The following is a 27,411-nucleotide window of genomic DNA, read 5'->3' on the forward strand; positions in this document are numbered from 1 at the left end:
CTATCAGTCCACATACCTTTTTTATTGCTAATGAAGGCCAACCATCTAGATTTAGCACAGAGGAATTCCTTTCGTAAACACAAACTCTCTTTACCTCTGCGTATGATAAAATAACCTTCACCTGTAAGCTTACAGTCACAATAACAAGGCCTGTGACCACTGTTAATGAACCTTGCCTTGATAAGCCTGAACAAGCCTTGTAGACCACAATATAGTATCTGTATAAACAGCAGGGCAGGTGAGGGAGTTTCCAACAGCCACAGGGTCCTCGTGACAGCCTGGTTACACTGACCAGGTGTAAAGGTGTCTTCTGCTCTGCAGTGAACACCCACAACAACATACATCCCAAAACCTAATCCCACTCATAACTCTGATTGAAAGCAAACATTAAAAGTAACTTCCTGTAAGAAAGAAATAAGAATATGAAACACCTGTAGAATGTCCTTTGTTTTGTACATTACTAATGGCAATTATTATCTGATTACATCTTTCTAACTACAGAGGATGATCTCCATGAAAGCAGGGTTGGGTTTTTTCTATATTATGCTTTCTTAATCCAACAATCTTCACCACATTACCTAAATAAAAACGGCACCTTATTAATGGGTGCACTTTTCCAACAAAGCATACTCAAGTTACCTACTGCCTTTGCCATCCTTAAATCAACATAAAACTTCTTAAGTTGCCATCTGGGGTTAGATAACAACACATGTTAATAATCAAATTACCTGCAAAAAACATTATGACCAATCTTTTCATGAAGTATTCCTTCAAACTTAACAAGATTCCTGGTTAAACCGTAATTTTTATTCCCCTGGATTACAGAATCATAGCGAAAGGAAAACCTGCCCCAAAACAGAGAAGTGCCATCTGCACCACCATTGCTAAAATGCAGTACAGTAATACTCAATACAGTAATAGCTCAAGGTCAGCGAGGCTGGTAAGTACAGCCCACATAATGAAAAAATGTAGATAACGGGCTCTGGGAGGTATGGTACAGTGACATGGATAAAAACAGATATTTGAATACATTTCCTCTTAACCCACCTACTGAACATCTTAGCAAAGAGTTAATTAGACACTGTTCTTTTTAAGATGGACAGCCTGGTGCAAAAAATTGGAGGAAGAAGTCAGGGGCTTTCATTTCCCACCCTGTAAAATAATATAATTCTCACCCAAACACTTGTAGTGTGCATTTCAAGAGAAAAAGTTACAAATCTTAGGGAAAGTTTTTCTGTTATGAAAGACATCTGAAATAGAAAACTAAACCATTTTAACAGGTTTTTGACAAAAGGTAAACCTAGAAATCTAATGCATTTTTATAAATAACTTTCTCCTAACATGTACTTACAGAATATTTTATTCACTGATCACTAAGTTTTTACACTGGACAATTAAAGCTGTTGGAGTGTGCATTAAACCACATTTCACATTTTGTTTCCGTTTAGATAAAGCTTTTCTTCTGAATTTGCTGAGTTTTTAATCACACGAGGAACAGTGATTATTATAGTGTTTCAATCTTTTCATTATCGATTAAGCCCACACATGCCATGCCATGCCATGCCATGCCATGCCGCAGTTTAATGCCATCCACTTTTAAGCATGTAGGAAACGGCATCTGTAAAACATGAGTATAACTCAAGGGATTTAAGTCTGTGCAACTCCAAAGGAAAGAAGCAACCAGAGCAAGATAAGAAGTAATTATGTTAAAGACAACTGTTATGGGAAAACCTAAAGGACAAGTATTCTCTGCTTGAAAAAGAGTCACTGATGTGACAGAAGTACAGTGAAAAGGACACTACACAGAGATAAAAACACCACATTATATGCAAGAGACTGTGAAGCCCTTCCACAACATACTTTTTCAGCTTGCATGTCTATGGTGCACACTGTTTCTCAGAAATGGGTATGTCTTAATGAATAAACAAATGTGAAAGTGGGTAAGTATAGTTCTTCCACTAACACACATGATGGGGTTTGATTGTTTGTTGTTTTGGGGTTTTTTTCCCTTCTCTATTTTGAGGTTTGGCCAAATTTCAAAGGTAAGGAAACATCCAGCATCCAAGCCTGTCTGGTGCACTGGTAAGAGGACAGCCCACTCTGCTTTCTTCACTTAAATAGGGGCTGAATTTGACCACTTTTCTACAGTACCTGGAGAAAATGCATACATCTACAAGCTGTGTAGATCCTAAATTGACATCTGACATTAAGTTGCACCCACTTGTACCTGTGAAATCTACATAATTTAGTAAGCATAACAAATACTTCTCTACATTCTTTTTTGCTTTAACAATATATCCATTTAAAGGGCTCTTTTACAAGGTCAAAAATCAATTGAAACTGTACATGGAAAAGGAGATGAAAAAAATATACTTGGATTAATCCTACCTAAGAAAAGATTTTAGAAAGGTATACAAGAGTTCTGCTGAATGAAAGGCAGTACAGCATTCAGCTGTAATTTTAATCTATATTATATTTAATAAAACCACAGTGTGTTCTCTTGTCCTATTAAAACTGCATTCTACCTTACCAGGTCTGAATAATTTGTATAAAATTGATTGCTACAGTTCTTACTAAGAACTCTAATTGCATTCCTGGTATAACTTAAAATGATAACCTTATCTTAATTAGTAACATGCTACAGAAATGCTTTTGAAAGCCACGTAGGATTAACCTGCATTTTTAAGCAGAAGCCTTAGGGCTGGTTTTCTTTTTTTATTTTTTTTTCCATTCCATGTCCAATACATGAACTAGTGATAATTCATAATAAACAAAAGAGTGAAATAATCAAGTTGAGAGAGAATAAATAACCCTGCTGTCACCTCCTTCGGTCAGCACAAGTTTCTGTGTGTAGGATGGTCCCCTCTGTGCACAGTCACACATGCTACTTGAGGGGCTCCTCCACCTGGAGAGCAATGTGTTTATATGAAGCATATGTCTCTGATAACTCCCCAGCACAGGGCATATTCATCTCTACTCTCAGAGCATCACCAGTGCTGTGAATGAACTGGGTGCAGGACAGGAGCGAGATGAAGAGGCAGGGGTTGGGACAAAGGGAACTCTGTCCTTTGGGGGCCTGGGAGAACGCTTCATGGGGATGCACAGCCCAGCTCCAGTAAACACGGCAAAGGAAAAAACTCTGATCAATTAAAAAAATAAAAACAAAAAATAAAAATACTCCTCCAAACAAAACAAAACAAAAAAAAAACAAAAACCAGACCAAAACTAACAGCAACTAACTTGAACATGCCACTACCTCAAAACAAAATGAATGCAAAACATTCACATGGGCAATGGGCTTCATACACCCCATCAGCAGCACCTCCGATGACAGAATCAGAATTAACTCCAAACCTGCAAGTACAGCTGCCCGCCAAGTTCATCAGCCAGCCAGATGCTGTCCAGCTGATGTGACTTCTGGAAGCATACACTTCGCAACATGGCAAAGGCATACTGCTGCTTTGATGGAGTCAGAAAAACTATTACTGGTAAGGTTTGGTACCAAGAGACTAAAACCCCTTTATGCGAATCCTGCTTTGTCTTGGGTTTGGGGGAATTTCTTTTATTTGTTGGCTTTCTTGGTATGTTTAACCATACTCATATTGCTGTTCTGTGAAGAAGTGACACAGCTTTCTATCTCAGTAAACAAATACTGTCTGGGTTTATTTAGAAAGCAACTGGTCCAGCAGTAGCTGTGTAAGAAAGCAGTATCAGAACTGGCAGTCTGTAATGGAATTCAAAAGCTTCAAACTTGTGATATATTTTAACACTGTTTATGCTATAATTCTACTCTGGATTCATTTTATGAGTCCCATCTTCATCAAAAATAACAAAAATAAAACAACACAACACACCCCCCAGTAGTAATTTCCTTGGACTTCATTGCTGTCAATCACACACCACAACAGAACTACAGTGAGCTACCAAGCAGTAAAAGCCAGGATTAGGATGCCAAGAAATTACTTTCTGTAACTGTACCTTTTCCAAATGAATGTCTATTCCTAACTTTTTAGTGCTAAGGAAACATCCTGCTTTTCAGCCAGGTTCACCAGTTATATTACAGGCCCTGTAGGGCACAGACCACTCTAAAGGCATCTGTGTGCACCTGCCTGTATGCACACATGGCATTATGGGATTTTCTCTGCTATGCTGCAGCTCCAGAGTGCCAGTTATGAATACAGAAGTAGCAAGGTGGTGTTTCAGAATCAGCGTAGCAGTTAACTTGGTACACGTCCATATATACGTGGGCATACCTGAGCACACACATCCCTGCGTGGTCCCCTGAAATTTCACTTTCATATACATACAAAATGATTAAATTCCACCAGAGATGGTGAAGCCTCTCAGAGCTGTAGCATTTTCCTCATGATAGCAATGACCTTTCATAAGGTGAACATGCGATCACTGACCATTCGTTGCATGACTTGAAGTAAATGCCCACAAAGCAAAAGTCTGCATTGCTTTTTATTCAGCGTACCTTACAGAAGCCAACAGAAGATTTTTTTACATCTTACTAAGTAAAGAGCCTTTTGATAGGGGCCTTTTATTCACACCTCAGCATTTTCTTTAACCATTACTAATGGTACAGTGTGGAAAGAGGAGGACTGAATGAAAATCATCAGTTATCTCAGACTGCCGGCCTAATGTTTCTGCTTACGGCAATGCACAAGCAGAGCAATCAGCCTTGCCTCTGGTGTGAGCCCAGCCATTCTGTTAGCTAGTCCTTATAAATCCATCCATCACTTCTGTGAAAGTCACTGCCTTCCTTTTACCAAAATAATGTATGTTATTGGGATTATACCACCGCATGCAGAGTCATTAAAGAAAGATAGGCCACAATTTATGACCAAGTCTGCGGACAGCAGGGCATTATTTTAACCATAAAATCACAATCTGAAAGCAGAGTGGCCAAACCAGAGGAGCCATTAAAGACTTATAATTAGCATCAATCAATGTGACACTACTGTTGACATCTTTATTACTTTAAATACACTAATCAAATACTTCTGCATTCAGATAGAAAGACTGATAGGCAGACAGGAATGGAGTACATCCCTACAGAGAACAATTTTAAATTATCTATTCAAAAGGTAACAAAAAAAAAGTTTACCACACCAGCATAATCACATGGAAATGCAGTGCACTGACTGAAACGTTTTTCAGCTGGGATACTGGACTTGGCATGGTCAAGACTGCATGAGATACACCAAATATGCCCTGAAAAAATACATATTTGCATGCTTCAGCAGTGCAGTAAACTACTGGCTCTCCTAAACTGAGAACAAATATCCCACTGACAAACCTTGCTTTGGGTTATTTTGCATTAGAAAAATAAGTGACACAGTAATTCTACATAGCACCACTCTATTTTCCATGTCTACTACTCCCTACACAGGAAGCTAGATGAAAGAATATCATGGTTTTATTTGCATACTGACCATTACAACTCAATATTATCTAATTGCATCCACATGCAAATTCAATTTTACTGCACGGACACTAAAATACACTCTTACTACTACTGCTCATACAAACATTTCAATACTACGAAAAAGAAGCTATTTCAGTTCTCTGCACCAACCAACCACCTCTCAAGGCCACATGGTCTTGTACCTTTTGAGGAGCAGCTCCTTTCTCCATATGACATCCACTCTGATATTCAATGAAAGGGGAAATTTTGGACAAGCACTGGGAATAAAATAAATTCACACCAGTTCTTTACAGAAAACATGTTTTAGAAGGAATTAAATGATGGTGTTCCCAACATTAGGTAAGATTTTAAGAATCCCTGTTTGTTTTCTTTTTCTATCGGGGATAATAATACTTTAAACAAAACTCCTAAAAATGAATATTTATTTAGATCCTATTTAGCTCTAATTAATAGCTTATTAGAATACAGAAGTTGACTTTGAACGGAGACACATTATTTCCTGTACACCTTACCTGAAAATAAGCACTGCTTTTGCTTATTAAAAAAACCACAATTGCTACTCTATACGTAATACAAGAGGCTATATGCTTTGCTTCTCCAGGTGAGAGCCTTCTTTCGGACAGGTCAGTGGCAGCCTGACAATCATCTCATCCATACAATGAGCATAAGGATGTGGAAACCTGTGGGAAAACACTGGAAAATGGCAACGCCCCTTCAACAGTAAGCAAGCAGCCTGGAAGGCTGAACATCCCTCAGCCACCCAATCTGCAGCATTCAGTGACTCAGAAAGTACCTTCAGTCAGTGTTTTCTCTCCTCCTCAGCTCAAAAGCGGGGAACTGTATTCTCCCATACAACATGAAAGTCTTTACAGAGCACTAAGTAATGAGAAAAATGCAGTAATTTGTCTATTGAAAATCCAATTAGTTTAAGCCAATATTTATCAGATCACTCTCCTGAAAACATTTTACTTCAATTTTAAGTGACTTACACTAATTTGGATTGGATGTCCATCTCGAATGAAACTGCCAAGCCTTTCAAATGCTTTAATTCCTTTCCAAACACAGTGGAGCCCCATAAAACAAGAAGAAAGCGGTTGTTAAGCGTACGTGGGGTTCCAGTGCATTAAAACAAACTAATGTATCAAGTGACAAATGTAATGAAAGCTTTCACAGGGGGAGGAATTCAGACGGAGGCCTGACAGGACACATTGCAAACCGGGCAGCCAGCCATCAGTCTACCAGGATCTCCTCCACATCCTGCTGGAAAAGCAGCTTCTGCATCAGAGGTCTGCAGAGCTCCCCACTGTCCACTTGAGACGTTCCCTGCTGCTGTCATTTACTGACTCAGTGGGAACACACGTACCCTAATCCGAGCAGAGGATTGTGAAAGATCCTATGACTATTTTTGATTTTATTTTTCTTTCCCCAGGCTGACCTTGTTGTTTGCAAAGAACAGCACAAATGAGCCAGTAGCCACACAAAGTTTACTAGTTCTGAGTCAGTGACGGGCCCAGTCATGTCAAAGCCCGGGCAATGTGTCTGTAAGAAAGCAGCTGGCAGTAAACAGGAGTTGCGCGCAGGGGAAATGACAGCCATCAGGGTGCAGCCGCTTCCTGCTCCCAGCTTTCCCCCTCTGCCAAAACAAAAACAATACTTAAATCTGAGCAAACATCCTCAGTGACAAACGGGAAGGGTACAACTCACAACAGTACTGTTCACAAATGTCCAGCACACTCAGCATCCCAGTCTGAGAGAGGCTGACACTGTTTTTCATAGGTAGATACATTTACATAATAAATAATACAAGCACCAGGTATTGCACACTCACCAGTGCATACACAGGTTCTCCTAAGTAATTTTTGTGTGCATTAGACTTGTTTTGGACCATTACCAATGCACTAAAACTCTGTAAATGCCCATGCCTACATTTGAGAGAGGAACCCAAATAGCCAGGTGAGAGGCTCTAGGACTGAGAGGAAAAGGAACTTGAGGAGAGACGGGTGTATGGTCAGGGGACTGAAGCACCTCCCATATGAAGATTGGCTGAGAAAGTTGGGGCTGTTCAGCCTGGAGAAGAGAAGGCTGCATGGAGACCTCATAGCAGCCTTCCAGTATCTGAAGGGGGCATATAGGGATGCTGGGGATGGACTCTTCATTAGGGACTGTAGTGGTAGGACAAGGGGTAATGGGTTCAAACTTAAACAGGGGAAATTTAGATTGGATATAAGGAGGAAATTCTTTCCTGTGAGGGTAGTGAGGCAGTGGAATAGGTTATCCAGGGAGGTTGTGAATGCTTCATCCCTGGCAGTGTTCAAGGCTAGGTTGGACGAAGCCCTGGGTAATGTCGTTTAGGGCGAGGTGTCCCTGCCCATGGCAGGGGGTTTGGAAGTTGACGATCTTAAGGTCCTTTCCAACCCTAACTATTCTATGATTCTATGGTATAGTGGGACAGAAAGTACCAAAAGGAAAAGTGAATATGCAAGAGAGCAGATAGAGATGGAAAAAAGAGACAGCCAAAGCAGTCCTAGAAAGCAGAATGAGGAACATCAGGAATCCTATAATACTTCTATGAATTTCTCATTCATTTTTTCCTCATGATTACATTTATCTACCTTGAGTGTTCATCAGTAGTTGAACTACTGTTGTTGATCAGTATACCCGCTGCCTTCCCTCTAAGCTTTTGTGTGAACCTACTGTCAGCTCAGGGACACTCTTTCCCTGGCAAAGGTACAGTCTCCAGCAACACCTGGATGAAATTCCACACCTTGTCCACTCTTCCTCTTTACCTGAGGACACTGAGTTTATCCATGAAACCTAGATTTTTAATCTCCTCATGAGAGGCTTTAGAATATTTGTAAATAAAAGGTGCTACAGAAATGCAAGACATTCGTGAAATGTGCTTTCTGGCTGAACCTGTCCGAGTGCTGACCTGGAAAACAGGGAAAATATATGGAAAAAATTACTGCTTGCGTGACACACTCTTTCTTTCTCTCTTGGCTCCTTTCCACCCTCCATGTCCCTCCACATTGTGATGCACATCACCACTGTCAGAGCAGTGCGAAAATGTATGCAGCAACAGCACCGGCCTTTTACAGTTGTCTGAGCCAAAGGTATTAATCATCAACTGGGATTTGAAAATCATAACCAGGAGACAGCAGTCGCGACAGCTCTGCAGCATAATGACAAAATATGCAGAGCAATGTGGGAGAGGAGAACGCACTCCCTGTCTTTTAGTCTCTGTGCAATTGAGAGGCATGTTAATAAGCATGTTCATTTGAATGGCTTTTACTGTAACAATAATTTTCTTGCTCCACTTTTCTTTTATATTCCCTAGAGTAATAATATTAATCAAGGCAATGCTACATGTCACTGTCAAAGAAAAAGCATATCTTGAGTGAGCCTAGCTATAATAGAACCACTAGTGAAAGCCTCAAGATATAATGCTGGCTATGAGATCACATGCACCCATGCATGCATGTGCACACACACATTTGTTTTTACATATATGATCAAACCGCACAGACATAGACAAGAAAAACTACTTTTTTACTTAAAGGTTTATATCAACATCTAACACAATCAGCTGAATGATGGGACTCTACATAAGGTAAGTTTCCTTTGAATAATACATGGGGGGAAAGAAAAATGACATTTAACTGAAAATGTATGTGCTTGGGTTTTAGTTATTTTGTGTGACTGCAGCAAAGGTAAATTTTCAGCAGGGATTCTTTTGAGCCTGCATGCACAAAGCACATGCATGTGCTTTCACTTCAAATGCAGGTACAAGACCTTGCAAAAATGGTACTACAATTTCAGCCCCTGCATCTGCACATACAAGAACTCTTTGGCTGGCAACAGTTCTGCAGGCTTTTACTGCCTGTGGTGATGTCTGCACACTCCAACACTTATGAGCAGGCTTAACATTTTCAGAGTTTGGATGAAATACACACATAAGAGAAGATGGCCTTTGGAAATGCAAGGCACAGATGGCAGTACACCAGCCCAAAAGGCCAGCGCTACCCTAAAGCCACTGGCCAGAGGCCGGGGTGGCTACTTGGTGATGTCCGCTGCTGCCTGCAGCTCTGCTGGAGGAGTGACCTGAGAGAGTTCATCGCCGGGAACTGCTCTGGCAGCCTCGCCCTGTCCTCACTTTACCCCTAGGGCTTGCCAGCGATGATGACAGCTTTGCTAGCTTTGAACTGTCTGACAGAGCACGAGGGCTGACTTCAGCTGGCTCCTGCGCAAGGCAGAGAGCGCCCGCCGTGCCTGTACCACAAAAATCTATGGGAGCGCAGCTATTGACTTCAAGGGCTGCAGGACCAAGGCCCTTGGAGTGACTCCTTGTATAACCAACTCAAGAAACAGTTTGTGGTTTCCTTTAAGGGCCATTAGAGAGCTTTACATAGTTTTATGTCTAGAACTTGAAATACTGGTATCTAAGACAAACCCAAAGCTTAATCACAGAAAACATTTGATATTTGTCCATGGTTAAAACTTGCTATATTAAAATTTCCCAAAAAACAGGCCAAATATTACGCAGCACAATAATACTCAGCTTAAGACAGCATATGTACCTTCAAGTAGAGCAAAACATACACCTTATAAACGAACACCCTCTTGAGAGATGCAAATACCTTAATTCCATGTAGTTTTCCAAAGAGTTGTTACAACATGAGCTCTTTTTATGGGTTATTTGATACTTACAGGGGTCACAGTACAGCTTACTGATTAAAGGCAGGGAGTCAACTTTTGTTTTTTATTTTCTATTTCATTCCAGCTCTGCTTATTCCAGTTCAGTGCACTTGGCGTTAGGAGCTGTGACAATAATTTCTTGTATGAACTGCAGTTCACAGTGTTACAGTTCTTTTCTCTATATCATACTCTTATAGCTACCTTGAAAAAAAAGAAAATGTAGCTTATTGATTGAATGTCACTTGCTCCAAGACGGTCACTGATGGATAAAAATAAAGCCTGCAAAACTTAGGTGCCTTCATTTCAGCATCTGGAAAACATGTGCGTTAGGAAGCTTTGACATGTTCCAGAAACGATAAAAACCCCCCACTGCCAAGTTCTTTAATTGGCCTACAGTAAAAGCCAGCAAAGAGAAAAAAAAAACAACAACCAAACCATAAAACAAAAGTCCTGCTTTATATCCCAACTATCCCATGTAACTCAGGCTCTGACTATTTAACAGTAAGCAAAACTGTATCTCTACAACTATACTTTTGCACAATAACAAATTCCAGTAACTATCACCAACAAAATATATCCCATTTGTCATATATATTTCTAAGATACTATTACATATACAATAGCTTGAAGGTTGAAACTGAAGCTGCCCATGATGCATACAAAACTGAAGGCTAAATTTGCTGCAAAGTAATGGGATAGTTTTCAAAACTGCATGCTATTCTGGCCCTCTCTACTTGGAAAGAAGCCTGTGTATGGAAAAAAGGCCTTAGCTCTGCTTAGATATATTATGCAAAGGAATGATAAGCCTTGGGATTTGTTTTTCTGTTTTTAAAATGCTATTTTAAACTTTAAATTATTTTTTTATTCTTCTATGAGCAATTTGTTTGGACTGTTTGGTTTGGGGTTTTTTCCTCCTGCCTGAAACAGTAAAATTGCAATTTCTGGAAAATTTTCTTGAGTAACTGCAGCAGCCAACTAGAAAAATATCTTTTTAAGCTTTTGCTGTCTCATTGTTAAACCCAGAGGTGGTATTTTTTTGTGGTTGGGCTTTTAAATTGATATTTTATTTATATTTCTATTGTGCTTAAGATATAATGCCTGACTGGTACAAGAAGAACTTGTGTTGCATGCTGCTAAGAGGCAACAGCAGCTGGGTAGACCTGGAGCATCCAGTTTAAGTACTGATAGTGATGGTAGTAGTGGTGTTGCTGATAAAGTTACAGTTCCTAGATGCTGACTGCTCTATTTCTGTGTATTTAATGCCATAGAAAATATTTAGTGATCTTCAAGATTTATTACATGCACATTGCCATGATATTAAACGTGGCATGAAAAGAGAGAGCACAGTAAACATGGTACATGGTCATAAGGTAGGAGCAGGAGTACATCTCTGGTAAGGAAAAGGCAGCTGTACTAACCCCCTCTTGTGATGACTGTGATAATGTACCTGCCTGGACACCACCAGGGCTTCTTTAGAAAATCTCTTACGGATATCAGGGAGAAGATAATAATATTGGAGATTCTCTGTGGAGACTGTGTTGGAACACTAACATCACTCTACACTGCAAAGGGCAGGTTTGCCAGCTGCTGTGATGGCCTATCTTTGCAGCTCTGAGGAGGAGGACTTCAGAGTCACTCTGTTTAATTGTAAGATTCAGCTTTGCTTCCAAAATCGCATCCAGAACAGAAATATAAATATGAGCAAAGCTTTGATTTTAATGTTTTCTTGAGCACTTTATGTATCTAGTGTTAACAAAGACATGCCAGATCTCTTCCATGTTGGATCTAAAGCAGAATAAAACACTGTCCCAGTGGAAATAAATCAAGCCACATATAAACACTACAGGTATACTGATTATGTTTAACAAAGGCATGCATGCTTACCATTGCAGCCACTCCCCATCAGCTGAGGGCACCCCTGTAACAGCCTGACATTACAGCATGCCAAACACGCCTTGGTCTCACAGGTCAGCATTTCCTGGCTGACTAAAATTCAACATGCACTTGTGTTAAGAGGATGAGAGGACCTAAGAAGCAGGGTTAGATGGCTGCAGTGCTCAGATATGTAACTGAAGACTTGTTTTACCCAGTCCCAATTAAAATCATAGATGTGTTCACAATAACCTGATGTGTTCACAGGGATTCCTTAGTCATACTGAGCACTCCATGGGTAGGGAGGTTATATAAAAGGACATAAGATTTCAACTGAATTTAAGATGGTGAGCTCTGCTTTCACATAACAAACCTAAAAAAAAAAAACCCCATTCAAGGTCTGTTGTTCTACAGGCATATTAAATAAATACTGTCTTTAAAAATTCTGTTGTGGGCCCTTTCTAGAGAAAGCTAAATTGCCCTGATTTTCTGGGGATGGAAGAGGAGAAGGAAGCTTCCATGAAAGAAGTCTCATGGTGTCTCACTGAAGATACCAGAGCTGAGCTTAATAAGCTCTCTTCATTTTTAAGTTCTTTTTTCAAGAGCTAATAACTTAAAAATTAATATAAGGATAATCCAGTCCACCTCTGAATTCAGCAGTTCCAATATACATGCATGCACCTTATTAAGTGGAAATCCTGGTTTAATTATGCCCAGTTGGATCTTATTTAGTTTTAACATTTGACAACTACCCGCTTGCTGATAGGAGTACTTTTACAGCAGACAACCCTTTTTCTATTTTCTAAACATTCTGGATTATTAAGTAAATGTAAATTACACAACCATAAGTAACAAAAAAGAACAAAAAGTCAGTATAAACACACACCAGAGCAGAAATTAAATCTAGCCAGTTCTCTATTTCAAATGTATAAAGACAGTGATTTTTCAAACAGCTGTAAGTATAAGCTTTCTGTTACTGGTTATCATGCTCCAGTTATCATATATGCTGTTACCAGAATTATATTGCATATAACAGAATTCATATGCATAGACTTATTTATCATTTCTTGATGAAAGATGACAAACAGAAAATAACAGGGGTTTGTAACTCATTAACAACACAAAACAAAAAAGTTTGGACTGCCAAACGAGTCATTAGTACAACAGCAAGAGTCAGGGCAATAGGTTACCCTATCTCAATCCCAGGGAGGTGGAGCTCTGTACTAAGGAGAACTGTAATTAATCAGTCAGAGGTATAGTAAGAGATAATGGCATGAAACTTTGCTAAAGACACTGAAACTGCAAGTAAAGTACAACTTCTTAATGTAAAATGCAGCTAACAAATTGCTATCAACAGTTTCCAAATCACTTTGGTTGACAAATGAACTTCAGACAAAAACTCTGTGATTTTATTTAATGTAGGAATTATTTTCTTAAATTCTCTTGTATAGACAAATAAGTTTTTCAGAATGATCTTCCTTAGCTTAAAACGTGTGTAAAACAACATGCAAAATATCCTCCTAATCTGTGGCTTTGATCAAAGATGAAGTAGTGGGGATGTTACTGAGGTGGTGCGCCTTTAAATCTTTGGTGCTGATATAAAAGTATGTGCTCTCCAGTCTGATGTTTTTAATAATTGTCAGCAGAGTGTCACTGGACTTCCATACATCTTAATGAGAAACTTCTAAAACAGGAACTCTGCTTCTGCTTCTTAATCTCTTGTACTCGCATCAAAGCCAGACCCTATATAAACAGGAAACTGGAATCAGTCCAATAATGTATCACACACTAGAGGCTGGACAAAGAGAACTACAGCCACTTTCGCCTTTTCACTTATAAAACAGTAATTCCCCAGCAGATCATTATCATTCGTGAAGCCAAGAACTATAAAGTTCCCCAGGATAGTCTGATAAAGTTAAATAGCTGTATCTAAACCCAATTCTAAGCCATACTTAACTATACCCAAGTTTTCAGCCTTGCTGAAAAAGGTGAAATGTGTCAAAAAACCCTCAAGGCCCCTTTTCTAAAGCTACTCGATTCCACTGACTAATTTTGATACCTGCCACCCAACATCATGTATATGCTTTTGCAGATTTAGTCTCTGGCCATATGGATGTCCAGTAAGTTCACTGCACAACTGAGTGTCTGCAAACGACTCATTAGTGTGACCATGAAAGGAATCTTGTAAGCACTTGTCTCTCACCTCCTTTTTTAATTTGTTAATATGAACAGTTGCAAATTGTTTTTAGAATCAACAGATGCTTCAGTTGTGGCTTGAAAAAAAACCCACAGCAAAATACTGTGCAAGACAGAGTACAATGCCCTCAATTTTAAAGTACTTGTTATTGGGCCTACTGGACTGCTAACAGAGTGCAATGCTTACTGGCCATCAGTATTTAAAGAAATCTGCCAGAGTAAGGAGGGAATTCACTTGAGGGTGCCAATGAAGATATCAGGGCATTAGTATTAGAATGAATAGGGAAAACATTGGAAAGGAGGGTAAATTCTGCCAATCCCATGCTGGGGACTGTCAGGAGCAGAGATGCAACATAAACTCATGCTGGAACTCCAGTCCTAAGGTCTTCCCTCCAGGTAGCAGGGACGTGACTTCCAAGGACACCAACATCTAATTCAAAGTGGGGAGGAAAAAAAAATCCAAACCCTAAACCATAACACTTTCCTTATATAAGGTAAGGTTGATAGTATAAATAAATAATAATACATAACAGAAAGAGCTCTGCATTTACCAACATGTGAATTTTGAAAGATTACTGATATTATTGTTTTATTGTGACTGAGATTAACTGGGCAGCTAATCAGGTGTCATCATCTTTCACCAAGTTTCAAAATCATGTTAGAGTTAAAAATCCAAAACAAAGTATCTTAAAGACACAAGAACTTCCCCTGAAGTATCGATCACAGAATTCTGTGGGCATGGGGTGCAGGTTGTCAAGTGAGGTTTTTTTTTTTCTCCTTCTGTCAGCTCATTAATCTGCAGTTTAAAACCAATGAAGAGTGAGGCAAGGGCTTTAATTTTAACTGAAAGTTGTGAAGAAATTGCTTAGATAATTAACTTAAAGTCCCTAAGTGTCTATATGGCAGTATCACATCCAGTTTAAGATTACTTGGAAGTTATGGTTATTTTTCTACTCTTCATTTTCTAGAGTGTATTTTAACCTATTTATAAATTTTGTATTTCAACACCAACTTTACAAATTGCTCAGATTTTATTTGCGCAATGAGCTCATATATGTATAAAATTTTAAATTACAGGCTTCATTCAGCTGTGCACCTTGACACACACTTAAGCATGCGTTAAAATCCATACTTATTCAAGACAGAGCTTGAATTCCACAAAAAAAACAAGATTTCCTTTCTTGATTATAATACCAACATGGGCTACAATAAGTAAAAAATAATGCTGCCAACAGAAGTGAAATCTTTTTTTTTTTATTCTAGTTTTAGAAGGTCTAATGATCCAGGAGTTCCAAGCCCCCTTTCTTTTAAAGCAAAGGTGGAATAGATACAAATCAAAGAGCCATGGTACACAGCATAAATCTTGGATGCAAAGCTCCAGTCAGCACATCATCACCTCTTAAAGGATGTTCCTTCCAACCAATAAAATATACTTTGGCAATAAAATTTAGTAGGAAGCCACATTATCATCCTTCCCTCTACCCCAAATTAAGTGAGGGCTTCTACTTAATTTATATGTTGATATTATTTGGTCAGACACAAAGTCCTGCTAACAAACAGCTCCAGCTGTAAGTTGTAGCACCCATTACAAGCTGGAGAAAAAACAAACTGAGGAGACAAGGGCTCCTCCAATCTTCTCCACCCACCTCCAGCTACATTTATCAGAACACTGATTTGTCCTTCTCTTTCAACTCACAGTAAGACATGTTTCTCCAGCCTTAATTCCAATATCCTCAGACTTCCATGCATTGCTTAAAGGTTTTAGGGTGAGTCTCAATAGTGGAAGATTAAATAATCTTAAGAAACATTCAGTTATATGAGAGAGGAATGCTATAATAAATTCTACTTTGTGTATTTTCCTAAGTGCATACAAAATGTTTCCTCGGTAATTTTACTTAAGCACTTGTTTTAATCACACTTATTTCAAAATACACATAAAACCAAGTAGAAATTAATTCCTTAATCCTGTCAATGCAAAAATAAAGAAATAAACCAAGCCTGGATATAAAGAACAGAACATGAGGGAATAGCATATTTGATTCAAAACTTATCTGAGGGATTAAGAAATTATACATTTCCTGCCTTTTTTTCTCATTCTGTGACGCTTAATACATGTGTATCCTGAATTTTTTCAGAGCACTGACCAGCCACTGGAAATATATCCTTATTAGGTATTAGGGCTCAGCTCAAATTACCGGATCTCTTCCAGGGACAGGACAGTCTTTGAAACGTATGGATAGGCATATGGTTTATCATTGACCCATATAGTCTTTGGGTTTGCTCTTATAAGACTTTAAGTAGTTTGTTCAGTGGAAAACTACTAAGCACTTCCACTTAAGTTTTCTACAGTCACAGCAAAGTCAGACTTACTTAATTGCTGCTTCTTACATTTGTATCTCATTCTTTTTTTTTTTTTTTTCTAATATTAATTAAGTAACTCAGCATGATGGAAAAGCCAAAAGCAATTTAACTGACCAAAATTTCTTACTCACCCAGTTTAACAGGTTATCTGTGTGTAAGAAAACTCTTCTTCACCCTAGAAATCAGAACTTTTCTAGGGTCATGTATCACCTATGAATTCTCTCTTTCTTCAGGAACCTGGAAGCAGAAGGGCTATTAAACATGTTCTTCTAGGACCAGAGCAGGATGTGATTTTCAGAATTAATAAAAGTCATGTCAATAATTATCCATGAGCAGCAAGTCTATTCAAATAGTGTTATTTCAGGGGTAAAAGATTTTTTTTTCTTGAGCTGCTCTTGATCCTGTTTTGTTGGTTATTACTGCTATTCAGTAACAATGCATTTGTGCTGCTATTGGTCAAAATAGCCAAATTTTCATATATTAACATACATTATATTTTTATTTGCAAAGGGTATCAGCATGACATACACTATACTAGGCAGGGTTCCTTCTTTTCAATCTATCAAATATTATAAATCAACAACCATTTCCTAAGTCTCCTCAGAGCTTAAGGTGTTTTACTGCCAAGATCCAGCTCTCAGAAGCATAATCAGCCCTTGGTAAGAGCCAGTGTCATCTGCTTCATTTTCTCTTCTAATGTCTATTTTGTATCCCCATATAACAATGGAGGCCTTTAAGTATCATTCAAAGGAACAAGAGAAATGTCCTTTGTAAGAAATGAATTCCAGGTTGAAGCAGCAGAATTTTGTACCATTGTAAAATTGCCACAAAATACTGCAGAATATGTTATTACCATGTCAATTATGGTAAGAATACAGATTCTTTGTAGCTTATATAGAGTAGTACACTCTTCCGCAAGAAATATAATGCATGTGCTAGATATGTGTAGTTAATGAAAACAGACTGTCCATTGTGAATAGTACAGTTAAGACACAATAAGCACAGAACAGTTTTCCAGAAGAATTTTGTAACATCTTTCTCAAGCAAGGAAATTTTTTATTTTTTATTTGAGCCTCAGTCAGTACATTGGCAGTGGTAATGCACCTGCATATGTTTCACTTTTATGACTTTCCACATACCAATGCAGCTCTAAAAGACCAGGTTCAATTATTCTGGTTGAGACATGAACAAAATTATTCATCAATCTATGAACCACATGGAAAATTTGAAAGTCAAAGGAATCATTTAAAAATCCTGAAACATTACATATTCATCATATTTCATTTTCCTGTGAAAATCCAGACAATGAGTTTATTTGGATAACAGTGGCCTGTGCTTGATAAACTTCCTCTCCAACAATGATACAAAAATGGGTACTACTTGCATGACAGTTAAGCAGTAATAAATAAAATATGGGGTGTACACATAAAAACACAGAACAGAGCTAAATCTGCGTATAATGCAAAGCTAAACTATTTGACAAAATATTTGTCAAATTATTTGACTAATTATTTGACAAAAAGGTTTATGTCCATTACTGTTTTTTTTCTGTAGAAAATTAGTTATCCAAACAATGAAAACCAATTATTTTCTGTTACACACTCGTACATATATACAGGTATATGTATATGTATACGTGTCTCAAAACACTGGCTTTAAAAACAAGAAAAACATTCCCACCAGCCAAACTGATGCATCTTTAAAATTGTGGCTGAATTTTCACCTCTTACTGATGCAGGTGTTACTCACAGCCTGAAAGTCTATTAAATAATCTCTCAGTTGCATTTCTAGCACATACCCTTGGAGTGAGATATTTGTTCACAATGACTTAGGCAGTAGTGGATCAAGTAAAAAGTGAGGGACTTCTATTAAGGAAAAATGCCTTTTCAGGGACACAGGAGTTGCAAAGAAATGCTATCATGTTCTTCAGTGCTGACAGAGAAAACATACAAATCCAAACAATTCTTCACGTCTGGAAGTAAAAGGGAATGCAATGCCATTCTCTCGGTGGGAAGGCATATTTATTATTTCAATATGGAATTTATTCTGGTTGATGGATGTAGACCAAAAGGAGGAAAATCAGTAGACTTGCTTGTATTCAGTTTGAGTGATGTGGATTTCACTCTGAGCAAAGACATTAAAGTGAGAAAACCAGGATTTTTTTAATTATTATTTTGAATAAAGGTAACAAGTTATTATGAGTTTTACTCACTGAAACAAACCTGTTAACTAGAGGATATCAACAACCAGAATCAGGATAGAAAAACATGTAATAATACAGCTTTCCTTCTGTACATAGCCTTTCTTCATTCGTTTTTTATTCATTCATTTATAACATGACCTGCAGTCAGCACAAGTACTAGCGGAATGCATTCAGGAAAAGCAAAATACATTCTATTTCCTACACATTGTCCATAACTTTACCTTTTCCCTATAAAGAATGAGATAATGAAAACTCATAAGGTTTATGAGATTCCCCTTGCAAGTTTAGAACAGTAAGAATCTGCCTTTTTTATTGGCTTATACATAGCATTTTTATTGTTATTAGTTTTCCTAATACTGTGGTCAATAAATATTATGCTTCTTCCAGGGGAACACCAGTGCAACTAGTTTCCATGAGAGCTACTGCTGTGTTCCTCGGAAGACTCAGAACATGGGTAGAAAAATTTTAAGGGGGAAACCTTGCCTAAACCTAAGCCAGGCAGTAAAACTCCCCAGGGAAAAATCATGTTTATTAAGTAGCTCCTCTTGTTCAGTAAAGGTTAGCAAGCATTTCAACAAATTTCCTCTTGGGTCAAATAAAGCTGAAAAGGACAGTGGATGTGATACCACCTGACAGGCTTTGATTTCTAGCTGGAAGCTACAGTGCTATTTTGGACTCTTAGGTTCTGGATCTTGATTTATAATAATAAAACATCTCTATGCTATTTTGCCAAACAAACTAAAACCAGTTACTTTATTTCCAGAGTATGACAGAATATTTTTGATCAATGTTCCATCACTGTGTGTGAATCTTGAGCAGGCTGATGATAACTATTTAATCACAATGGCCGCAACTGTGGGGTACTGCAGAAAATTGCTTCTGCTTAAGCTTTAAAAGAACTAAAACCTCTACTTATTTTCTTTCAGCATTATGAAAATGCATTCCTGCAAGAGGCTCATTATGTTCCTCTTAAGGAAAATAAAACCACTGTATTTACCGAGATACAAATTCTGCTGATGATCTAGCTTCTCGTTAAGATGATTTTACCCCATATTGTTCTAGCACACAGGCTCTCACAAATAACATTTTTAATATCTGCTCTTCAGATCTCATCACAATCCTAAACTAGGTCACCTGGAATGACAGTATGCTACATAAACAAATAGATCTGATCCAACTTCAGTCTTCCTGAAGTACCTGATATTTAGAGGCATTTTCCCTGCAAATAAAAGCTTAAGAACAAACAACATAGGTTTTAGACGGCCCTTTAACAATAGCTAGTTCCTCAAATTGAGCTCAGCTTGATAATGAGTTACAATGACTTCCAGTCAAGGGCTGTTCAATGGGTTTTGCTGCACCAAACATCGCTTTTCTAGCAGATCAGGGCATGGATTTGAATCTCAGGGCTCAAGGGCTGAGGCTGGAACACCTCTGGCACAGGAACCATCTCTGCAGCCTGAGACACAGAAGTTCCAGGTCACAGCTGAGGTCATTCCGGTGGGGGAGCAGGCAGTAAGACCTATTCTTAGCGCACATTAGCTGACATTTGGTAAAAACGTAACAAAACAAAGGAGTTTGTAGATACTTTGCCAAGAGGCTAAGAGCCACGTCACCCTGATAACTCATATTACAGCTACAGCTTACCTCATGTTAGTGTATGTGGGCTAAGATGTAGGAAAAAATACATTCATTTTGTGGTGAAGACAAGGCAGCTGAAAAGTAATGGTAAGCTGAACTCGCTATGACATTGGCCATATTTAATTAATTTTATAAATAAACAGAGGAACTAGCCTAACATTTCAGGGACATCAGACTAATATAAGTGTTGAACTTCTGATCAATCCATCAAAATGCAACTTCTTAACAGCTGGCATCTTGGAAAAATAGTTTCATATTGCACTGGTATTTTGTTTTCTAAAGCAGATCCACAAAAATACTTATATGGACAGCTGTTATCCCCAAAGGTATTTATTTTACTTATCTCACTCTTGATACTCAGGCAAAACTTCTGAGAGGGGCAGAGGGACAGGATGAAAAGGATGAAAGAAAAAAAACCCACAACAAATAGAAGCAATGCAAGCAATAAAATATTGTACCTCCAATCCAGAATTACAGAAGAAAATTGCCAAATATAAAATTAAAGCAGCAGCAGACACTGTTGGAATCATCAACACAACTTAAAGAATTTAAGTTCAAGGTTCTCATACATGGTCCTCAACTGAAAAATAACTGATTCAGATTCCCTGGTCTCCACCTGTTGTAGATTGTTACAAAACACAAACCATTTTCTTTCACCTATAACTTCTGCTGAGTTCAGTAGTTCAAAAAGTCTCATTACTGCAGCAGATAAGACAGAATTACGACTCTGGGCTTGACATAGTAGAGTGCCTCATTACACACTGTCACAGACATCACAAGATGCACCAGAGATTTCTTTGTCAAGGAGAAATAATGAGCTGTCTTGGGTCCACGGTGTCTTTTATAGCATCTCAGATGTTTGCATTATCTCCACACACACACACACACACTTAAAACACCCCCAAACCTGTATCAAGTAAGTAATGAAAAATCAACCTTTATCAGCACAAACCTGATAAAGATCAAAATACCAAGACTGCTGACAGTGCAAGGTAATGGAAATAATCTGTTTATTCAGCATTCTGTTTTGATAGTAGGGGATGCACCCTGATTCCTTCCACAATTCCCTCCTCATTAACATCCTGTCCACTTTGCTGCAGGCCATGACGTAGCCTCTGATAATAGTTTTGGCATATGTTTCCTAAGGAAAGACCCAGCCACCCTTCTGTTGAGCGGATGTCGATTGTGTTAATGCTGAAGATGCATATGCACTGCCTCCTGCTGGGTCTGAGCCTCAGTGTTCACGTGACCTGTCACTACCACTTAACACCAACTATCAAAGATCATACACAGAGATTACAGATCTCTTCTATAAACGGGCAACTCGTGTATGTGTGTCTGTGCAAATAAACACAGGCACGCACTCGAAGCATACAGCAGAAGTGCACTATATATTATGGCGGAGAGAAATCACTGTCATCCCCTAAAATCTTAAAGAAAGGGGAAAAAATACCTCAGGGGAAAAGCAAGTTCTTTCAGCCCCATCATCCCAGAACCTTATGTACAGTGGCCAGTGTTACACTTGCTTAAGGCTGTTTCTTCCATTTTTATGTTAGGCTTTATTTCCCAATAGATAGGCAGAAGTAGCATGGGTGTCACTTTAATGCAGCCTGTAACAAAAAGTCTTCAGCAATTATAAAACAAAATGAGTTCCCAAATGCATAAGATATACCATTTGGAGTGCTGATCCTCATTAAAATGGATAAGCAAACAGACAAATATTCTTCTCTGGCCACTTCTACACCAGTAAATTAAACAATACGAAGAAGCAGTCCCAGACAGTAGATTTTAATTGCCTCTGCAGTTCAGTTATTAGACAAGTCCTTGGCACAGGCTTGCCAGAGTTCTCCCTGGCACCATAGGGGAAAGCACAGTCCATGAGACAGTTTGGATACGGCCAACTTCTTCTAGAGAGTTAAGAGTTGTATGATACTGTCATGGGCCAGTGCCCATGTGCTAGAGTATATTCCCACGCACATTTAACTTCTTAACACAGCTTTTCTGTGCACTGTCAAAGCAGACCTCCAGTTTACTATGTGTACCAGAACTCTCTCAAAAATTAATAACATCATAGTATCATTATTTCTGATTAGAATTTCTCACCTTTTCTTACCAGGTGAAACGAACTGTCTTAGCTTCCTCATACAGCCCTGGTGAGGAACATCCAACAGGACAATATGTAGAAAAGCAGGAATTTGCTATATTCAGTGTATTCCTTGCCCAACATTCTTAAAAGACTAATTATTAACAGCAAAACTGACCCATGGAAACAACATGTAGGGGAATACAAATATGTGAAAGGCACAATATTAAGCCTATGTCTGTCTCAGTTAAAGGTAATTAGGAATACACACACACGCAACTTAACTTAGTACTCACAACATCGTAGAAACTTCTTAATTGTTGTTCATGCCTATGAAGTGACAGGCAATAAGACTTCTGCAGGGGCCCAAATCCCACTGGGGGAAGGAAGATTAAATTTTAAGGTCCTAAAGCAGCTTCCAAAAGAGGAACTTCCCAGCTGCTTTCCTGCAGTGTTTGAGATTTCTGGAACCTGCTCACCCACAGTGCACATTTCCCCTGATGACACCCAATTGAGGAGAAGCTGAAGTTTTACTACGTGACTATGTCTCCCATGCACTGCTGAACCAGAAGACACGGTAAGCCAGAGACAGAAATTATAGGAATTCGATAGAGAACAGCCTAGACTTTATTTCCTAGAGATAAGCAAAAGGAGTGTAAAATGGGCAGCAAAGTATGTTTCAGAATTCCACATTTTTCCAAGTAGGAAAAAAAAAAAAATAAATACAACTCTCAGAGGAGTACAACCCTAAATACTCCATGCTCGTTTTCCTTTGAATCCATAACTTTGACTTCGCGTCTCCAATAATTACATGTATATCTGTTTACACAGGCCAAAAAAGGAGTTGGCTTGACTGTCTCCTTCCCAAAGAATTGCATATCTTTATATCCTCTCATTGAAGCAATTAAAAAATTCAATAGGGCAACAAATACTAGTAGAGATGCCAATATTGATATTGCTTCCCAATCTACTATCCTAACCTGTTTTTACAGTGATTCTGTGTATCATCAATACTGAACACAGTCAAAGCCCAAATTCTCTCACTGTTGTTCCTTTCTCCACTCATTCATCCTCCTTTTCTTACCTTACCCTTCACATCGTGAGTGAATTTGCATCGCAAAACTTGTCATGACAGAGACAAGTCAAGGGCTGTAATCTGGTAAAAAACCCTATTAGAAGAACAAGCAGGATGGGCATTTCTCCCAAGTACTATTCATCTCAAGACTGCAGGGTGCTGAGGGCTCCTGATTTTGTTTTGTTTTGTTTTTCCTAAAGCCACATTTCATATAATCCCATCTTCAACAACACCCTTGTGAACTTGCTGACCTTTCTTGAAATGGCTCTAGATTATCCCCAAAAGTGAAGCCCTTTTCAATGAAAATGATTGTGCCCTCATATCTGTAATTTAAAGAGGAAACAGGAGAACACAGAAAGGAAGGAAAGTATGAGGAGATAAAAAAGCAAGAATGAGAAAAATAAGTAGTAAGTCTGTGTATAAATTCTAGACCAAAGTGAAACTCCTTATGTCAAAATATGCCACTCCCAAAACTACAAGTATTTTAAAGAACAATATTCACCTGCTTTTTGCAATACTGGATTGCAAGGAGTTATTATTGGGAAATGTATTATAGATACAGTACAATGTACGCTGAGAAGCCAACAAGGGAAAATATTACAGTGAGTTAGCTACAAAGCATGCTAAAGATCTGACCTCCTTCCCCCTTCATGCATGTTGCAACATCTCTAAGGTGGTAAAGAAAACCCAATGCAGAAAGCCAGGCATAAGAAATGTCACTGACTGATGTCTGTTTTGGTTACATTCCCCATCACCAAGCAGACAGGAAACATTCTCAGGCTCACAAAGAGGCAAACAGAAGCCAGAGCTAAAAGTAGCCTTTTTTTCATTCCCCCTCCCGCACGCTATTACTCGGAAGGAACGGAAGCCATATGGGGATCAGGTTATTATTCAGCTACTTACTGCATTCAGGTGGCTCCAAATTAAAAAGATTGCCAGCAGATGCACCCATCTACTCTACCTCTTCCTCATGTGGCATATTACAACATTATTCCATCTAAGCCCATCAGCACTCTCTAGACGAAGGCATGCTGACATTTCACTATCCAAGCCTTTTTTTGTCTCCCCGCTGTAAGAACTTACAGGTCAATAGCCAACTTTAAAAAGAAAAAAAATATCATTAATCATTCTGGTCTTCATCGACATTTTTTTCTTTTTTTTTTTTTTAAGGAATTATCAAAAGGAGTTTCAGATTATTTATTTATTTTTTTAAGATGCTGCACCTGGAACACAGCAACTGTGGCATGGATATCTCCCCAAGAGCTTTGTCATCTCCCACATCACCTGTCTCTTCTGTAACCACTGCAGTACCATGCCTGTCTTCTCACGTCCCCAGGGTCATCATTTACACTTCCCTGTATCTTAACATCCCACATTAAAGGAACTTTCCAAGGAAGCAGTCACTAAAATGAGCAACTGTTCTGGGTTTTGAAATTTAGTTACATCTAACCCAATATCTTCTTTCTCACACTTAAAACTGTAGGTGGAATTACTGTTTAGGAAGTAGGTTGTCCCTAGAAGTGAATTGTGAATTGCTAACATGGACAAATGGGCAAATGTAGTAAACATGCTGACTTTAATAAATAATAATGACTAGCACTCTCTCCTATTATGCTTTTTATTTGAGGATAGCTGTAGAACAAGAGAAAGAGATGTTGTTTGTAACGCTTTCATACCAGATATGTGCACAGAAAACCACAATACCTCTTAAAATATATTTATATATATTAAATAGATATTAAAAATATCTCCATCATAATTAATGATGTAAGCTTCACCTACTGTAGCATTCACTGGCAATTCATATCCACTTTATGACATGAAACAAATACATAGAAAACTATGGGTGTAATATTTGAAACTCATGAACTCATTGGGTTACTCAGGTCTTCATAACCTTGCAGGTTCATTTGCAGCTATTGAGATTTGCAAGAACAGTAAAAGAAACATAAAAACAACCAGGCAAAATACATCCAGGACTTCATGCCTTCTCAGTGTAAGTATTCCTCTCTTCACTCACATGAGTGTAGAAAGATTCATCACCAATAACTGATACAATTGAAAACTATAAGCACTACTGAAGTTTCAGAAAAATTATTCCCTGTGTGTATATTTTAATTATTTGATGTTTTTTTAATTCAAATAATGAGAATTGTTTTCTAGCTTTTATTTTTTCTAGCTGTGCCACAGTGGAAACACTTCAGAATATTTCTTTCTTTCTACTGCAACAAAATATATTTTTCTTCATGGAAAAAAAAAAAGATGTTCATTACACAATATAATCAGAACTTTGCTATGTAAAGTAAAGTTGAAGGTTAAATTTGGGAATGCAGCAGAAGACCCTTCCAACTCTGAATATTGAGGCAGCTTTCTCCTGCAGTGCTAGTCTTCTGTTATTTTTGCAGCTTCTCATGAACTTTCCAGAAATTGGTATTGAACATGAACTACAGAAAACTTCAGAAATACTAAAATACTCGTTTTAACTACATGAAAAACAACTTACATACAAAAAGAAAAATAATGTCAACATTTCCAAAAGGGACTGGGTGTTCTTATCCATTCAAATCAACTTTGAAACATCCTCTTCCAGGCTCTATTATCCAGTCTCCACTGGTGAAGCATTCTTAACAATCACTCAGTGCAACTAAAGAAGGTCCACATTCTTCAGCAGAAGTGCCCTTATACTAGTAAGGGCTCTGAATTGATTCAGAAGGCACTGTCCAAGTCAACACGTGCTTTACAGTAATTCAGGCTTAGCTCATGTACTATTACGTGAAATTAGACTAGGACCCAGGAATGCACATATGCACTCAGGTTTCCCCACATGTGTGAATGCACTCAGATACCTTTATTCTACAATCCTCTTAGAGAACTTCAACAAATCATTTACAAGGCTTGTTGAGATTTTCTGGGGTTTAATACAGTTCAGCCACCCTAGTGATTATAATCGGCCCCAAAACCCACAGCAATGTTTGTAGTATTGGTAAATCCAACTCATCAACTGCAAGCTTTTTATCCTAACATGAAGTAAAACAAAAAGGTACCTCAATTTTGTCCTGTGTTAGAAACTTTCCATACAAGTTCCAAACATGTTTTAATGCTAACAAAATATTAATACAGTATATAAAAGTATGCTTCCAATAGCCTATTTTAAACTCATAAAGGTAGTTTTTTATTGCTATACTCCTTGCTATCCTTGGACAGCTTTTCGATTATAAAAATGTCATTGTCATTAGAATGTAATTATACTGCAACATGTTTGCCTAAGTATTTAGGGACACAGGGACAGCTATTTATATGTGCATATGCTTTTATAGCATACATTCCTCAAAGTAAGACTGAAAAAGAAAAGCCACTATGCTTCAATTTCATCATGTCATTATTTACTAATTAATAACATGATTCCTCTGGATACAAATATAATGCAGTCATTTTCTACTCTAAGTAAGAAGTGTTACTACAGTATGAAGACAAACTGCATTTTGTGCCACGTTATGAAACATAATTATTAACAGCATTATCATCATGCAGTCTTGAATCTTTAGTGCACAATAGCATCCCAAATCATAGAATGGTTTGGGTCGGAAGGGACCTCAAAGACCATATAGTTCTAAACCCCCTGCCATGGGCAAGGGTACTCTCCACTAGACCAGGCTGCTCAAAGCCCCATCCAACCTCGCCTTGAACACTTCCAGGGATGGGGCAGACACAACTTCCCTGAGCAACCTGTGACAGTGCCTTACCACGCTCACAGGGGAGAACTTCTTCCTACTACATGTAATCTAAATCTTTCCTCTGTCTGTTTAAAGACGTCTTTGCTTGTCCTATCACTAAAAGGCCTCATAAAAAGCCCCTCTCCA

General features: G+C 38.3%; 1 protein-coding gene across 9 annotated transcripts in view; it reads right to left on the reverse strand.

Moving 5' to 3' along the window:
• Positions 1 to 27,411, reverse strand: part of LOC133208492 (uncharacterized) — a 276,640-nt gene that overhangs the window by 35,347 nt on the left and 213,882 nt on the right. For 3 of the 9 annotated variants that reach the window (XR_009724384.1, XR_009724383.1, XR_009724389.1), the window contains one exon: positions 16,684 to 16,789. The exons of 1 other annotated variant lie outside the window; for it this stretch is intronic. Coding sequence is in view for 3 of the 8 variants with exons in the window: in XM_061346391.1 (XP_061202375.1) it covers positions 6,795 to 7,064; positions 10,066 to 10,076 (281 nt within the window). In the remaining 5 variants the exon portion in view is untranslated. Of the gene's footprint in view, positions 1 to 6,794; positions 7,065 to 10,065; positions 10,547 to 12,007; positions 12,217 to 13,153; positions 13,739 to 16,683; positions 16,790 to 27,411 lie in introns of those variants that run through there. 5 more of the 9 variants (XR_009724386.1, XM_061346391.1, XM_061346394.1 and 2 more) reach the window with 5 other exon arrangements.

The sequence above is a fragment of the Neopsephotus bourkii genome, unplaced genomic scaffold (genome assembly GCF_033783945.1).
Source record: "Neopsephotus bourkii isolate Nb327-2 ecotype Australia unplaced genomic scaffold, CSIRO-AGI_Nbou_v1 NB_272, whole genome shotgun sequence".
NCBI classification, from domain to species: Eukaryota; Metazoa; Chordata; class Aves; order Psittaciformes; family Psittacidae; genus Neopsephotus; species Neopsephotus bourkii.